The sequence below is a fragment of the Genypterus blacodes genome, unplaced genomic scaffold, assembly GCF_046128005.1.
Source record: "Genypterus blacodes isolate CSIRO-AG114 ecotype Tasmania unplaced genomic scaffold, CSIRO-AGI_Gbla_v1 ptg000052l_1, whole genome shotgun sequence".
Lineage (NCBI taxonomy): Eukaryota > Metazoa > Chordata > Actinopteri > Ophidiiformes > Ophidiidae > Genypterus > Genypterus blacodes.
The window spans coordinates 1,268,062-1,281,565 of record NW_027466864.1 but is presented as its reverse complement, the minus strand read 5'-3'; the positions used below and the strand labels follow the sequence as shown (position 1 = coordinate 1,281,565).

General features: G+C 42.7%; 1 protein-coding gene across 1 annotated transcript; it reads left to right on the top strand.

Moving 5' to 3' along the window:
• The first annotated feature begins 6,371 nt into the window (after positions 1-6,371).
• Positions 6,372-12,064, top strand: sybu (syntabulin (syntaxin-interacting)). Its single transcript, XM_076150204.1, has 7 exons — positions 6,372-6,395; positions 6,544-6,730; positions 7,552-7,752; positions 8,983-9,082; positions 9,159-9,347; positions 10,537-10,692; positions 10,846-12,064. Exons 1-7 carry the CDS (start codon positions 6,372-6,374, stop codon positions 12,062-12,064), a joined length of 2,076 nt encoding a protein of 691 aa, XP_076006319.1.
• Positions 12,065-13,504: the final 1,440 nt, after the last annotated feature.

Below are 13,504 nucleotides of genomic sequence, written 5' to 3'. Positions count from 1 at the left end.
AATGGAACACACACCAGCAAACACGTGGATAGTGGGTTTTTCCATGATGTAATAAGCATTTAACTGATATATATACTGTAAATTGCATAAAACATAGGCTAGACAACAAAAGATAACATTATAGCGATGGATTTGTATTCAGCTCTTTTGGGTAGAAGAATACAGAAATCCCTCTTCAGAAGCTGCAGGGCTGAATAACCTGCAGGCTGAAACCTCATGTGGAGGTGCGAACACAACTGACCCCACTCAGCCTCGACATCCGTACCAACCGAACGTATTACAAATGATTCTAGTGACCTCTAGTGGTCTTTATTAGTAAATGCAAGTAAATTTGTGGCGCACTGAGGAGTTGACGAGCTGCTCCACTGATACAACCTGTGGAAGAATAGACTCAATAAAGAAAATGTATGAAGTAGAGATTATTTTTGTTGTTTTGTTTCTCAAAGAGAGCTCGAATACAAGCTTTCTTCTGAAATCTAAGTATTTCTGGTAATGATGGGAGTATTGATATTGTGATTGCAGTGTAGGAAGCCACTATGTCAGTCTAATAGTACAGCTTGTGAAACCACTGGTACCAAATGTCACAGCTGAGGGTCTCAGGCCTTCATGGGTTTTATGAATGTCAGCACAGTTGACAGAGTTACATTGCTTACTACATACATGTGCTCACTATGGGTGGTGCTTGGACGATCAGAGTCCACTGGTTGTTTTCTCAGCTCTGTCCATCATAGCCTCTCATACCATAGAGTAGATGGTATGAGAGGCTATGATTCGTGTATAGGTGCACCCTGGTGCCTTGTGCTGGGGATCAGGTCAAACGTGCATACACTGCTGAGAAACTCACTCCCTCATGGCCACCAACACAGTACACAAAGCTACTGAGGAAAGCTGCTCCCTGGTCAGAGCAAGGTGCCTCCTCGGTGTTGGGGGCATTGACCCAGCGGTTAGTGTGGACATGGTACGTCTCAGCGGTATTTGTAGCAACAACTTCTTTGATCTGGCCTCCAATGGCCAAAGGGATGCTAGCAGGCAGGCGTGGACGGGCCAGCGGTTGATGTATATCATGGGAGGAGACACACCATTATTGAGCTTTGATCGAGTTCTGGCGCTCTGTGTCGCTCATCACCATCTTGTTGAGTATTCAAGGGTCATTAAGGTCAGACGGACCTGAAGAGAGACGAGAGGACAGATGTTAGAAACTAAGTAGAAAAGACACATATCAGCAGATTGACATCAGCATGTTATACTGTATGTTCAGTGCGTGTAAAATACAAAAACAATGCATTAATGAGTATACTGATATCATTTAACCATAAAGCTAATTTTATAAACTCAAAAAGCTTCATCTGTATGCTGTTGACTCCACTGCAATAGAAATCACACTTGAACACCAAATGTAATATAAAACACACAACTGACTAATTTGATTCAGCGTTGATTTGATTAAGTGTTGATATTAAAATCTTTGATTTATTCATGTTCAAATTTGAATAGAATATGTAATTACCATATCAATAAGTGGGCACCAGTGAATGTTTTGTTGTGTCCTTATTTCCATACTGCAACATTAGGGCTCTCAGCGATGTGGATCATTTTCAATTTACCTGTAAATGTGCAATCATAAACCATACCATAAGTGTATTTCCCTGCGTTTTCCCTATTGGGCTATACATTTGACTTGACACTAAATGTCTCAGTCCTATATAAAGCTACCAAAAACATGCTCAAAGTGTTAAAAAATGTTGTAATGTAACTAAGTGGTTTGTTTGAACTTTAATGGAAATATAGTGTCTACACCACAGTGCAGTACAGCACAGTGCGATTGAGGTCATCTCCCCCTGTTTATACCTGCCACGCAATGAGACAGTAACTACTTTTCTCCAGTAGATGACGCCAGTGGTCCGAAGTCTGCTCCTCGTCTGTAACACGACGATATTTTGCTTCTCCCAGAATGCTGTGTGTTTTTCTCAGGAATCCAATTTGTTCCATGTGTAGCTCATGATCACCTCATATCAACGAGGCAGATGAAAACACTGGAATATAGGACAACATGTCTGTTATCTATGGGGGCAAACACTGTCAATCAGTCGGATGACTCCCCCACTGATGCAGCTTCTTGCAAACGCTGCAATGTTGTTGTTTTACAATTACAATTAGGAGGGAGAACAATATTTATTTTTATAATTATATATTTTTTTCAATAATTATCTAGCAAATCATCACTCGCTTGTTTTTGATATAATTGTAATATCATAAAACATAAATGATGGAGAGTGCATAATAAGTCTGCTGATTTCAGCACCATGGAGAGCCGACAGTCATTTACTCTATTTGACATCACATGTTGCATGATTTTAGCTGGTGTCAATATGAATATTGAATATAGTCCGCAGGAAGATACAATATGATCCTCCAGGTTTATAAGCGCTGCTGGGAAAAAGGTTTTGAACAATTACATCCTGGGAAAACATTTTGACAATTTATATAAACGTCATAAAAAGGTATTTTATATATTTAAATGTTCTTACTCTCTCTGGATCGTGGTTATGGAAGACATAATGCACGGGAATTGAATAATTCCCACGTTAATTGAACACATCACGCCTGATTTTCGCTTCCATAACACACAGTCCATATATGCAATATATGCAATCTTCTGCACTTTCCCCATCCGTGTCCTCATGGAGAGTCAGTCCATGGTTAAGTAATGCCTTGAGCGTTATGTAACACACTTGGGATGGCGGTGGTGTCGTGCGTGTGTTGTCAGAGCTCTCGGGTTCTCGTCCAATCACGTGTGTTCTCCTCCTGCTCCCTGTTCTCCTCCTCCCGACATCCAAAACAAGCGGAGCGCAGCCTGCTGCTTCTCCACATCCAGGAGCTCCGTCACGCAGAGGAACGACCCTTTGTGCTTCACCGATCCGTGCGCATCTTCCCGAGTCTGGAGGAACCACCATCAGACATCCAGGCAAGAATTTATTTTCCACCATTATGAAGGAGATAATCCGCTCATCACGTTCATTTAGTTTAGCATGTGCGTGTTTTTCTTTAAGAATGGAAGCAGGTGTGCTGTGGAATTATTGTTGTTTACAAGTTGAGCAATGTGTTGTGTCAGTACGTTGTGATCAGATGGTTGCGCACATCAAAATCTTTGCGATGAGGTTCAAATCTGGATTCATCAGGTTCGGATTTTGATGTTGTCATCGCCACGATTCATATGCAACACTTTTTTATTCAACAGCTTTTAGAGCCTCCAGCCACACATTTTGCGATATAAAAACAAAAACAAAACTCCATTTTATTGTGTGAGCTGTAATATAAGCAATTGGAAGGCAGTGGGGGTCAAATGTGTGTAATCATTGGTCTATTGATTCATTAGAATAGAAAATCATGAAGATCCAAATCAGTGATAAGTCTGAAGCTATGGAAACAAAGGGAGGCATGTGTACATATAGATAAACACAGGAAATAGGAAGCTTCTCAATGTATATATTGTGGAACTGGAAAATAAATGAAACATGTCTCATATATGTTTTTTTTAAATCATACAAAATTGATTTTTGAATATTAGTCTACAGTAGTCATGTATGGGTTTTGTCATGCTGTGTTGCCCTTACTGTGCTGTGCTTACTGGAAGTAGTATTACTCAGAAATGACCAATCACGCAATCATGATGGTGTCCATTGTTTAAGAGTGATGCTCTCAAAACTAATGTGAATTAAAAAGCAATACTGGTCTTAATCAAATGACTGTGGAATGATAATGAACCACCAAGTGCTGTGTTACACAGAGGGAAATTTAATCTTTCCATTTCCAATTATTCCAGCTGATAAATGGACCAGATGGGCAGGGATGTTCGGTTAAAGCCGTGCTCTCATTAGAACTGTACAATAGTCTGTGGATTAGAAATTCATTAGCGTGTGTCAAATGACGCCATTGCAGAATTAAAAGTTCCCATCTCAATAATAAACTCATCATTGCATCCTAGGCTAAATGTCAAATGGCTTCACATTATTCCAGATGTGCAAACATTAGAGAGGAGAACAGGATGGATTAAGAGTCAGCCACTCTGTGCAGACCATCTGGATAAAGGAAATAACGCTTGGGAGTGGAGGTTTTACTCTCGCCCACATACAGCTTCTATCCTTTCTCTGGCCAAACAAGACTCACTTTCCTAATTAATGTACTTTCTGAATGAGCAACCCCCCCCACCCCACACACACACACACACGCACACACACACACAGCCACCACTACCTCTCTCCCGCTGCCTCACCATAGTATTATGGATCAGTTATGCTGACAGTTTGGCTCCTTCTTGTGTCTAAGAGAGCTGAAAATTCTGTGTGTGCGACTTAGATAATACTTAGCCTGTCACTAGGCAGTCAGCGATCCCTGAAGCAAAACAATCTGCATGGGAGACCAAACGGAAAGCATAAGATAGGAGCCAACAAAATACACTTAAAGCAGAAGGGAGAAAGGGGCAATATTGTTGACGTAGGTATCGACAGGTAGCCGAGCAACTTGGATGTATGAGCAAGATGGTCTGTATCTCTAACACACTGATACAGAATTGTATCAAATCATTTCTGGCAATGACCCATTTAATCCCTTTCTGTTCGCGTCAGTCACGTCTGTTCAATAAAACATTAAAGCCTTCCAATTTTACATTTTTTCCATGTAAGAAGCAGTCATTAGTATTCATATGGATACTATGTGGAGTGAAGCAGACAAGGAACATTAAAGATTACATTTAAGTCTTGTCATTTTATCATATTACTCCTAATCACAAAAGGTCTCTGACCCACATATTTTGGGGAAATTTTAACTCATGTCTACCATCCATTTGTATTTAGTTTGGATTATTATAGTACATTTGTAAATTACAATCATATGAGTGTATAATTATATTTAAATGTTTCATATGGATATACAAGGTGAAGCTGTTCATTCACAGTGAGAGAAACTAACATTGTGTCCTTGTGATGCAGTGGTGCAGTAACAGCCTCTCATCACCTCAGCACACTCAACGCTGTTGTCAAAGTGAAGGACAGCATCTCACGATGAGCAATGGAAGCCTTCACTGTACGCAGATTTAATTGTGCCCTATCTAGTCGCTATTCATGCAGTGTTTTTCCTCTGTTGCTAAGACGGTTGCTAGGGCATCCGAGGCTGTTGCTCCGCTCTGCCTGTGCCCGATGGATATAGAGAATGCCAGTCCAGCAGACAGCTTTGCATTGCTTTGATGTTACCGTGTACTGTGGATGCAGAGAAGTGAGCCGGTGCAACACAATTTATAAACCGAACAGAGCTCAGATGCATGTCAGAGTCCCACAGTGTGAGGTGGTAGTTTGATTCCCAGGAGTCGCTGTTCTATAATTGCAATTCTCTCTGACCCCCTGCTGTTTAAAGGAAGAGGAGCTTGGAACTTGACTATAATACTAGGTCATCGAACGTTGATGTCATACAATTATACCAGAGTGATACTGTTGATGCAGGGTTGACTGGATGAGGGCCGGGATGATCTTTGATGATCTGGCAACCCAGATTACTTTGATCTGGGTTGCCAGCCCAACTTTAAAGCAGGTATCATCTGGATGACGGTAAAGAAAACAGGCTCAGATTCATTGATGCGGCAGCAAAACACAGGCAATTACATCAGTCCCATGTACATGTATGTATTTACGTAACTGACCCCTTTAAGCATTCAACAGGCGAGAGTATGTGAAGAGATTGCATAAGGTTCATTCAAGCATAAGAGAAAATTTGAATTATTTAGTTTTAAGCATCAATAAAATATCTGGTTCCCTTGTTTGTACTGTATGTCCATGTACCAAACATGAAATAGAATGTCTGGGAAAAGTTCTCTTCCAGCTTTTTAATTCCATTGGTTTCAAACTTTTGCACCCCTTTATCTATTATAGTTCAGTGATAGCGGCATTTTGTTGATTTTGGCTGGCAGCCCCACACTTTTGGCACAGGCGACCAATAAGGTGGTGGTGTTGCATCATTTTCTATTTTCACTACGTTTTGCCACCTTTATTTTATTTTGATTTGGTTGTTGATGATGACACACGAATCACACCATTTTAAATGTGATAAACAGGAATAATCTTATAATGAATTCAGTCTGATGGCCCTCGTTGGCTCTGTGCTCACTGTGCCGTCTGTACCAGGCAGAGTGTGTGTATCTGTGTGTGCAGTCGTGGTGGTTTGCGGGGTGGGGAGACTTCAGACAGAGTGAGCCTTGTTTGTTAAGGGTTTAAGTGCCACGTCGAGGCGCAGCAACAGACACACTCCACGGAAAAATGACTAACCTGTGTTCTTTCCCTTTTCCCGTTTATCCATCAGGGGTAAACACTGAGTGAAGCACAATGGGACCGTTCCAGGAGTACGAGGTGTGCTAAGCTTCTTTGCTTATATCAGTTGCTTAATATCAGAGGCAAAGTATATCAATATTCAGAGTTTGAAAGCCTTAGAGGCGAGTAAACTCAGATATCAAACTCTAGAACGAGCTTGCAGCTTTGACAGATGTTGTTTGAACAGGAGAAGAAGTCACCAGAGAAGGGAAGCCCACGCAGCCGCATCCCACGTCTGGTCCTCCATCCTTTTCGACCCAAAGAGAAAGGATCGCCAATGTCCGATTCACCTTTGTCAGAGGAGGAGGGGAAGGAGTGCGACATCAGCTCTGACCACTCCAAAAGAACCATCAGCACCAACAGCTTTTGCTCTGGTAAGAAATCAATCTCTGTGTTCACGATAAAAGGCAAAGGAAGATTTATTTTGTTTTTGTCTTCAACACCTTTTTCACTTTCCCCAGAGCCTTAATAAAATGGAATTCGGATTACAATGTAACTATTCTATGAACAATCAATCCTACAATTTGGTGCAAGACTGTATTCTATTGGTTCCTTCCAGGTCTGACAGAAATTCCATATGGACCAAAAGAAAATGAAAAGAAGTGAAAACAGTAATTCACCATTTCACATTGAATGAAATGTTTTTAAATCTAAAAACACAACTGGCAGATTATATGCCAAACTGCAAGAACTGTTTGTGTTTGTTCAGTGTTTGTGTGTGTGAGAGAGTGTGTGTATGTGAACATGATTTGTACAACACAACCACTTCCAAACACTTACTTACACACAACTACTGATGAAAGTGGTTGTTGCCATTGTGAAACAGCCTTTGTTAAAGCAGCTGTGTTATCTCTCCGATAACACCAGGCTGAACCTTGACCTTTTGACTGACTGTATGTGTTTGTTGCCTGCCATGCACTTGCACCTTAGTTGCGCAGGAGGACTATTTTCTTGGACAAAATGTTCCTGTTTTTCCATACTTTACGGAATAAAATTGTATCTTTGCCTTGTTATATTGTTTTGAGCAATTTGGCGACCAATCAAGGATAAATCATAAAGATATCTGTCTGAACGCACCAGCGGGGTAAGTCTGGCCCACTTACAGGTGCCCAGAGTGTTTTGGATTGTTTTGTTTTATTAACCATACACCTTAGCTTACACATAGCTCCACTGTCTGTATGCCTGTCTATGATAGATGACACTGGCTGCCCCACTAGTCAGTCTGTGTCCCCCTCCAAAACCCCGTCAGGCTCAGAGCAGAGTTCCCACGGCTCGCCAGTGCTCCCAGAGCGCAAGACCAAAGTGAAGAGGGTGAGGGTGATGGCTGAGTGGAGCGCCGAACCGAGACCAGCACCGAGGCACAAGAGGGTGCTGAGGTCTGCCATGAAACACAGAGGTGACGTACTGATGCAATCAATATGTGTCCCATATTTACAGCCTCACTTCAAGTCTGGATAATGAACACAATAATAATAGGGAAAGTAAAATCTGAAATTGTTCTGGGATCAACAAAATCTGAAATTCTTACTTTAGTTCTATGCATTTACAGTCAGATTTTAAACTGTATATGAATGTACAAATGTGTGTACACTGGGTGCTTATTCGCAGATTATAGACTGATTTATGTGCAGCATATGCATGTGAACTCTGGATGTCAATGACTCCCTGAAGACCAAAGTACAATGACTTTGTTAAGATGTCAACAACTAACAGATTCCCAGACATATTCAGTTGAACAAACAATGGCTGAGTAGCAGCTGTTGGGTAAAGAACAGAGCAATGACTTGTCTTGTGTGCATCTGTACTGTGTTTACATATGAGACAGTACTTCAATGTTGATCCCAGAAAACAATTATATGCCTCTCTTTTAATCTGCTCAAATGAAAACAAACAATCTGCTTATTAGGAGAAGGAGGAGGAGGAGGTGAAGGAGCTGATTGGTTAAGGGAAAGTTTCAGCAGCTCAGCCAATTAGGCTGATTAGCAGGGGTTTACTTCACTGGTTGAATGTGCACAGACTCACTCTCACAACGCTGTGCAGGGTCACGTAGTTTTGAATTTTTATTTGTCACAGTCACTGGTACAATGGTTTTGTGTGAAGGCAAGAGGTGCTGCTCAGGTACGTGAACTGGAATTTCAATTCAGTGCAGCTCTGCAGTATCTGACAATTCATTAAAGGGAGGGGGAGCTTCCAGGCCTCTGTGTCGTGCTGAAGCATTGTGTTTTCTGTCCGGTTTATTTCCATATTTGGTTGCTTTGTTTTGTAATTTATGCCAAGGCTTGCACACAATTATTATCTTATTGGCTGTTCATGCATTTCTTCATGCATGCAGACTGTAGGCAGCAGTTCGTCCAACAGCTTTCGTATGAGAGGTACCAGTTTGGTTAGACAGAAAGTGTAATGTGATAGTCCCACTTGATTCTACATGTGCTCCTATCAAGGACGAGAGTGCTGAGATGCTAGAAAGTGCTTATTAGATCGATTGGCAGTACAAATGTTGCAAAAGGAATCTATGGGATGGAAGGACATGAATCATAAATGAGGCCATGTGTGAGACCATGATGTGCAGTTTGTTGTAAAGGTTTGAAGTGACAGCTTGGTAACACACTAATGTGTTTTCTTGCAGCTAGTGAAACAGACTTCAGCTCTTTCAGCAGCACAGGGAGCCTAAAGACCAGGGAGAGCCTCACTTCCATCTCTGTTGGAAAGAAGGCTCCTTCACGCAGGTAGAGTGGATCAGGACACTGTATTTGAGAGCATTCGTTGCGTGTCCAATATGTTGTAATAGAATTGTATATGTAGTGTTTTTAAAAAATGTTTTCTTGGCATCAGGCCCTTCCCAATATTCAAACCAGCTGGGAGCCCAACAGCCAACCGTGATGCAGAGCTCTATGCTCCTTACCAGTCCCGTCCCAGAGCCGCCTCCTCAGCCACCACCGCCAGCAGCAACAACAACAGCAGCAGCAGCAGCAACTCCAGCCCCACCACCAGGTACTAACATGGCTTTCATGTGATATGTAAAGCTTAATCCTTTTTACTGGAGGGCTGCGATTTAAAATTTTAGGAACAGAAAAACAAAAACATCATGATTGGTACGCCCATGTAATTTCTTTAAATAATCCTCCCAAATCTGACCCACTCTGATCCACTCTCAATCTGACAGAGAAGAGATTTTGGAGATTGAGAGATTTGGACTTTGGCACAGGCAGTATGCAGTTAAACATCAGTGAGTGAGTGGATGGGAGGGGGAGGGGAGGATTAAACTCGGGCTGTTATCATTTCCTCTCTCACATCAGACTGGGATTATGTCAGTTATGGTTAGGATTAATGAGGATATAATAAAGCAAATGTCTAAACATGGCATCCAGACAGTGTCTCTGCTGACTCGTGTCCATTCAGGTTGATGTGATGGAGACAAAAGCATCCAGAATATTCCATTATGACCAAACATCTCAACTCTTTTCTGTTATATTCATGCTGCAGCACATCATATTGTGCTTGCACAACGCATCATAAACTCCATTGTTGTCACTTTAAGACAATCTCATTGCTCCGTCATAGCCCTTCTGCCTGGCTGGGTGTCATGTGATGCCTTTCCCCTCGTGAGCTCCCTTCTGCTGGGTTGTTTCTATTTCTGGCAGGGATGCGGAACACTCACTTCAAAGCCTCAAGTATCCCAGGTTGCTAGGATATTGTGCAAGTGGAAGAGAGGGGCCTGCTGTTTTGCATGCCGACCAAATCCACCCACTTATCCCCAAATGAAAAACATCAATTCTTTTTATCGGTTCTCTTTGGAGGAGCACGATTAATCACTGATCACAGGACTTTGAGGAATATACGGAGAGCATTTGAATTCTAATGCAACTAGCCTCTAGATTATTTTCTCCCCTTACTGAGCAGTGTCTGTCCTTGCTGACTCTACATGTATTTACATAACCCAGCATTTTAAGGTTTTGTCTCTAGTCTGCAAACCCGTAATCCTGTGTCAGACACTAATTCCAGGCTTCACAGAGCATCTGCCATGACAGCACTCTCTCAACCAGATTGCCTTGGGATGAGTTTTACGTTTGTCATGACATTGCCTCTTTCTGTAGTTGCTTCAAAGTGGCAAGCTGGGGACTTGACAGATAATCTTAAATCCTGTTTCCGCAAATCGGCTCATTTCATTTCTCTCCACCAGGAGAACACGCCTGGGCCGTTATCACTCCTGTGGCGACAACCATGGTATCAAACCCCCAAACCCAGAGCAGTATCTCACCCCTCTGCAGCAGAAGGAAGTGGCCATCCGACACCTGAAGACCAAAATGGTGTGGTCTGAGAACAGAGTTCATGACAGGTTGGTTAAGATTTTGCAGTGAAGTAGTTTAGGTTATGTGACTGTAGCTTTACTTTGTTGTACCAGGAAAAAAGTTTGAATGCAAGCCCTTCTGATCTGACTGAAGTAGGTTCTGTCATCCAATAACTTGGGACCTTTCCTCCCTCTTATCAGAGAGGCTGAGATTGAGGAGCTTAAAACCCAGCTGAGCAGGATGAGGGAGGACTGGATCGAGGAAGAATGTCACCGGGTGGAGACTCAGCTGTCTCTCAAAGAAGCTCGCAAAGAGATCAAGCAGCTGCGCCAGGTGGTGGAAACCATGAAGAGCAGCCTGATGGAGAAAGACAAGGGAATACAGAAGTACTTCAATGACATCAACATCCAGAACCGGAAATTGGAATCCCTGCTTCAAAGCATGGAGCTCGCTCAGAGTGGTGCCAACCTCCAAGATGAACCCACTTTGGACTTCATCTGTGACGGCCCTGATGGTGGCGGGAAGAAACTGGTGGGGGAGGAAGAGGGGGGAATTGAGCTGGGGGACCAGGCGGCAGAGGAGATGGCGGACAGTGGGCTGCTAGTAAACGATGAGATGGCCAACAGAGCGGATATTTTGGAGCAGGTCTTCATGTCCACAGCTGTGGATTTCAGTCAGGACTCCAATGGCAACCTGAGGGTTGGAGCAGAGCTTGAGCCTGGGGTATCTGCACTGCTGGAGGAAGAACAATTGCTGTCTAAATCTGCCACAGCCCCACCCAGTCTATCAAATATCATTTCATCCACCATCACCATCTCCTCAAGCACCCTATGCCATTCGGAGCAGCCCATCGCAGAAGATAAGGGGGTTCAGACCGACGTGATGTGTATGTCTCCAGTCTTTCAAGCCCTGCTGTTTCAGCTACTGAAGCTCTATGGCGGAACAGTGGAGGAAGCGGCTCTCTCTGCCTCCAGCAGTCTCCTGGGACTCCCAAATCTGTCAGCGTCCACCAACTCATCCTTCACCACTGAAAACATAACTGACTGGACACCTATGCTACCCAGCGCGGCCAGCCCTGCTTCTTCAGTGAGCCCCGACATCTCCACAGATTCAGGGATGTGCTGCTCGGTGCCCTCAGAGAGCCGACAGTTCATGGAGGAGCTGAACTTCGGTATCTGCGAGGAGGACCCTTGCACGTCACCAGGATTGGAGGTGGTTGAGAAACGTTACTGGAGCAACAGCTTCCTGGTGGATCTGGTTGCAGTGGCAGCTCCTGTGTTGCCTACGGTGGCCTGGCTGTACTCGCGGCATGGCGTGGATGGAAGCGCTCCGGTATATAACATTGCTGCTCTTATCAGGGGCTGTTGCATCATGGGATTGCACTCTCTTCGTCACGTCACCCACAGGCCCAATGCGTAATGGCTTCCAACTCGCATGCACTTGCCTAACTTTGTACTAAAAGCACTTAAGCATCTTTCTCAAAAGTATTTACGAGATTACTTTAATTTCTTCACTTGATTAAAACATTGCAGTTATTCTGATTCCGCACTTTTACTTTGCACTGTAGTTACCATGAGGTGAAGCATAATGGTGACCTGGAACAAATTATTTATAAAGAGGGTTATATATGTATTTATTTGTGTAATAAGCTGATCATCTGGGTAGATGATTGTGTTATTGTCCTGTCACTAATTGTAGTGTTATCTTGATGCTTGTATCTATGAGAGTTTAGCAGGTGAACGATTGAATGTTTAAGTTTGATTCTGTATGTTTAAGTTCTGATTGGTGATGGGTTCATCGATTTGAGTTTTTGTTCACAAAACGACTTTAAACCTTCAGCCAAAGCTTTACTGTGTATTCACCGTTATTGTTTTGTGAAAATGTGTTCTTTTCCCTCCCTGGAAGTAGAGCTTTATTCATCCGTCATGTATTTGTTCATAGAAATAAGTTTGCTTCAAAATGACACTCGTCATGTGCCTGAGCTATGTGCAATACTGGTGGTTTACACGTTCTTGTACCATTATTAAAGCATGATAATACTGGCAACACGTGGACTGTTGACATTTGTGATGGGGTTAGACTGAAAGTTTCAAAATGACAGTTTGATGTGTTGGACTATTCAAGCTGCTGTTGAATATTAATATAGCTCTAAAAAGGGAAATCTGGACTAACCTCAAGTGCTTATTGAGCGGTCTTTCCATGGCAGTGCATCTTACATGAAGGCTTTCTCGGGTTGAATTTTCAGACGTCCGTTGGGTTTTGGAGCAGACGATGTGAGTGCATTAGACCAACTTTAAAAGGCTCTCTGAAGCTGTAAAATGCTGCACTCTTAAACCAATAGAAATTGGGTCAGTGCCACAGCAGCTGTATGTCCAGCTACTCTCTCAATCCAACGGTTTTCTTCAGTCGTGATGTAACAGTTACCAATGTTCACTGAGCCCTTGCGAAAATAATTAATTCCCACTCTGCCATATGGAAATCTAGACCCCAAATTGCATAACCATGACCTCAGTTCATTAAAGCATCAACAGATAAATGAGTCATCAGAGATGCTGTAATTCCCACTATCCGGTCTGACTTCAGTTAGTGGAAGGTTGCTTAAGACATTAACCCAGCAGAGAGCCTACTAGATGTTATATCACCATAGATCATTGCAAGCCTTCTGTGACGATCTGTAGCAAGACATGTTTTGTCAGTGGGACAACCTCAGATGGGATTGGCAGTGTTGACATGGAGGTAGGATGAGTAATAACAACCGCTGGTCACGTGTTTGGTAATATAAAAGGTACCAAATGTGTACATTGCAACTAGTTAATCCATAATAAGGTTGATGTTGAAATCTTCATAATCAGATGAATC